The sequence below is a fragment of the Anoplopoma fimbria genome, chromosome 12 (assembly GCF_027596085.1).
Source record: "Anoplopoma fimbria isolate UVic2021 breed Golden Eagle Sablefish chromosome 12, Afim_UVic_2022, whole genome shotgun sequence".
In the NCBI taxonomy this organism is placed as follows: domain Eukaryota; kingdom Metazoa; phylum Chordata; class Actinopteri; order Perciformes; family Anoplopomatidae; genus Anoplopoma; species Anoplopoma fimbria.
In genome coordinates this window covers 27,460,833-27,464,120 of record NC_072460.1, presented here as the reverse complement: position 1 = coordinate 27,464,120, position 3,288 = coordinate 27,460,833, and the positions used below count along the sequence as shown (strand labels likewise).

The 3,288-nt window shown below is 47.9% G+C and overlaps 1 protein-coding gene across 1 annotated transcript; it reads right to left on the bottom strand.

Moving 5' to 3' along the window:
• Positions 1 to 440: 440 nt before the first annotated feature.
• On the bottom strand, positions 441 to 2,721 carry LOC129100160 (uncharacterized). Its single transcript, XM_054609716.1, has 7 exons — positions 2,542 to 2,721; positions 2,287 to 2,384; positions 2,025 to 2,196; positions 1,871 to 1,914; positions 1,628 to 1,793; positions 891 to 1,060; positions 441 to 636 (listed from the first exon to the last, which is right to left on the bottom strand). Exons 1-7 carry the CDS (start codon positions 2,633 to 2,635, stop codon positions 595 to 597), a joined length of 786 nt encoding a protein of 261 aa, XP_054465691.1. The 5' UTR covers positions 2,636 to 2,721; the 3' UTR covers positions 441 to 594.
• Between the last annotated feature and the right edge of the window lie 567 nt (positions 2,722 to 3,288).

Genomic DNA, 3,288 nt, shown 5'->3' with positions numbered 1-3,288 from the left:
TACTGTAATATTAATATTTAGTGTTAATAAACAAACAGCAGCTCTTTATTATTTATGTTTGAGAGATTAAATCTCTGAGATCTTCTTCTCTTCTTTTCCAAGTTCATTTCACTCATTTGTCCTCAACAGCTGCAGTGATTATTATAATAATATAATATATAGTGGGGTGTGTATAACAATAATATGAATAACAACAATAATATGCATAACAACAATAATAATATTTATAACAATAATATTAATATTATTATAGCAATAATATTTATAATAATAATATTTATAATATTATTATAGCAATAATAATATTAACAATATCATTAAACATATTATTATTAATATTAGTATTAATACTAATAATAATAATATTAATAATAATATCAGACCGAGTGTCGCTCTCACAGACAAATAGAGATTTTAAATCTGATCTTTTCTTTCAGCAAGCAGATTTATTTGTTTTTATATTTATGATTGATTATGTCTCCAGTGTGTTAGATTCCATCTGGCGTGTGTCTGAACATCAGCTTCACTCTCTGTTTAAAATATTAAGTCACTTTATTGATATTCAGAGAAACATTAAAAGTCCAGCAGAGTCCTTCAGTGAGTCTCTGATCTTCTGCTCCTCAGGCTGTAACGAGGCTGACCAATCAGGACAGAAGGAGAGAGAGGACAGAGGTCAGAGGTCATGCAGATAATAACTCTTTGTATTCAGGTTAGCACGGTAACAATAAGAACATTTAAGGAATAAAAAGTTGCATCAAGTCTGGAAACATGTGTAGACAAAACAGAAGCACCGCCCCCAACGCTGTGATGTCAGAGCTGAACACACCAACAACGAATCAGAGAGGTTTGAGTTAACTAACAGTCAATAATCTATAATCTATAAGATTTACCTTTCTGTCCTCCACCAGGATGCTGTAGACCAGAGGGGAGGAGGAGGAGGAGGAGCGACGAGGGCGCCTGCTGGCACTCACTGAGGCATTCTGGGTATTGTATTGCTGCAGGGGGATGTCAGCGACAGAGCTATTCACTGTACTGCTAAGAATACTATCAGTACTCCAACCTGCAGTACAAAGACACATTTATACTGTGAAGACAAATACGAAGACACAAAGATAAGACAGGTACTGACTGAGGTGAGACAGGTACTGACTGAGGTGAGACAGGTACTGACTGAGGTGAGAGAAGTGAGACAGGTGAGAGAGGTGAGACAGGTACTGACTGAGGTGAGAGAGGTGAGACAGGTACTGACTGAGGTGAGAGAGGTGAGACAGGTACTGACTGAGGTGAGACAGGTACTGATAGAGGTGAGAGAGGTGAGACAGGTACTGACAGAGGTGAGACAGGTACTGATAGAGGTGAGAGAGGTGAGACAGGTACTGATAGAGGTGAGACAGGTACTGACAGAGGTGAGACAGGTACTGATAGAGGTGAGACAGGTACTGACTGATGTGAGAGAGGTGAGACAGGTACTGATAGAGGTGAGACAGGTACTGACTGATGTGAGAGAGGTGAGACAGGTACTGATAGAGGTGAGACAGGTACTGACTGATGTGAGAGAGGTGAGACAGGTACTGATAGATGTGAGACAGGTACTGATAGAGGTGAGAGAGGTGAGACAGGCACTGACCAAGTTGTGAGAGGTGAGACAGGTCTGGTTGGTCTTTGGTCAGAGACACCAACGTGCTGCACATGTCGTCGTCCTCCTCCTCCTCCTCCTCCTCCTCCTCTTCTTCTCTTTTTATCTCCTCTCTCCTCGTCAGCGCCTCCTCTCTTCTTCTCCTCTCTGGTCTCCTCTAGAAGAGATGTGATTGGTCGGTCTGATGAGACAGGAAGTGAATCTATGACATCACCGGTTCACTTCTCATCTCACCTTCACAATCAGCTGACCCTTCTTCTGTTGCTCCCCTAAAGACTCTGCAGACAGACAGGCAGACAGACAGACAGACAGACAGGCAGACAGGCAGACAGACAGGCAGTCAGGATCAGCTCCTCTGCTGTGTTCAGGTGTGTGTAGCTGAGCTCACCTGCGTGCTGCAGCGCCTCCTGCAGGCTCCTCTGAGTGTCTCTGAGCTGCTGCAGCACCTGTAGACTCTGCTGCAGGGGGTCTCTGTACGCAACACACACATACAGCAACACACACACTCCTACACACACCATGAGGCGCCGCAGCACACACACATACACACTGACCAGCTCCTACACACACACACACACACACACACACACACACACACACAGTTAGAACAGCTGCTCCAGAAGCTCACCTGTCAGCTGGGACCTACTGACCATGTGTTGGTGTTCAGGATGATCAGAGTTCATCACAAGCTGGTAGATCTTCCTCTCCAGGTAGAAGTTCACACACACCAACGTCAACAACACCAACCACACACACACACACACACACACACACACACACACACACACACACACACACACACACACACACACACACACACACACACACACACACACAGAGATTAACAGCAGAGCTCCACAGGAGGAGTTACCTGTCTGATGAGGAGGTGAGGAGGAGGAGTTACCTGGCTCGAGAGGAGCGCTGGGTGGAGGTGAGGAGGAAGGAGGTAAAGAGAGCAGCAGCGTTGTAGCAGCAGGAGCTCAGACTGTGCGCCTCCATCAGGAGGAAACTCTGCAGGAAGGAGAGTCTGTTGAAGAGTTCAGACAGCGACACCTGCTGCTCTCTGGAGGAACTGCTGAGCTCAGAGAAGAAGCGCAGACCGGGGGGTGAGACAGGTGGGGAGGGAGGGTGACAAACAGGTGAGGGGGAGGGAGGGGGAGAGACAAACAGGTGAGGAGGGAGGGAGACAGGGGGAGAGAGGGCGACAGGTGAGGAGGGAGGGAGACAGACAGGTGAGGAGGGAGGGAGACAGGGGAGAGAGGGAGACAGGTGAGGAGGGAGACAGACAGGTGAGGAGGGAGGGAGACAGACAGGAGAGGGAGGAGAGACAGACAGGTGAGGAGGGAGGGAGGGGGAGAGAGGGAGGAGGTGAGACAGACAGGTGAGGAGGGAGGGAGGGAGGTGAGGAGGGAGGGAGACAGACAGGTGAGGAGGGAGGGAGACAGGGGGAGAGGGGAGACAGGTGAGGAGGAGGGGGACAGGTGAGGAGGGAGGGAGACGGGGAGAGAGGGCGACAGGTGAGGAGGGAGGGAGACAGACAGGTGAGGAGAGAGAGAAAGGTGAGGAGAGAGAGAGACACTTGAGAGAGACAGACAGACAGACAGATAATCTCTGTATCTTCTACCCTGGGTAGAGTCTCTCAGGCTGACCCT

Excerpts from the sequence above, each read along its gene's own strand:
- LOC129100160 (XM_054609716.1), bottom strand. The coding sequence starts at position 2,635 with ATGGAGGCGCACAGTCTGAGCTCCTGCTGCTACAACGCTGCTGCTCTC. Across the intron at positions 2,385-2,541 it reads CCAGCGCTCCTCTCGAGCCA|GGTTGGTGTTGTTGACGTTG; the intron begins GGTAACTCCTCC and ends GTGTGTGTGTGT. Across the intron at positions 2,197-2,286 it reads ATCCTGAACACCAACACATG|GAGCTGGTCAGTGTGTATGT; the intron begins GTCAGTAGGTCC and ends GTGTGTGTGTAG.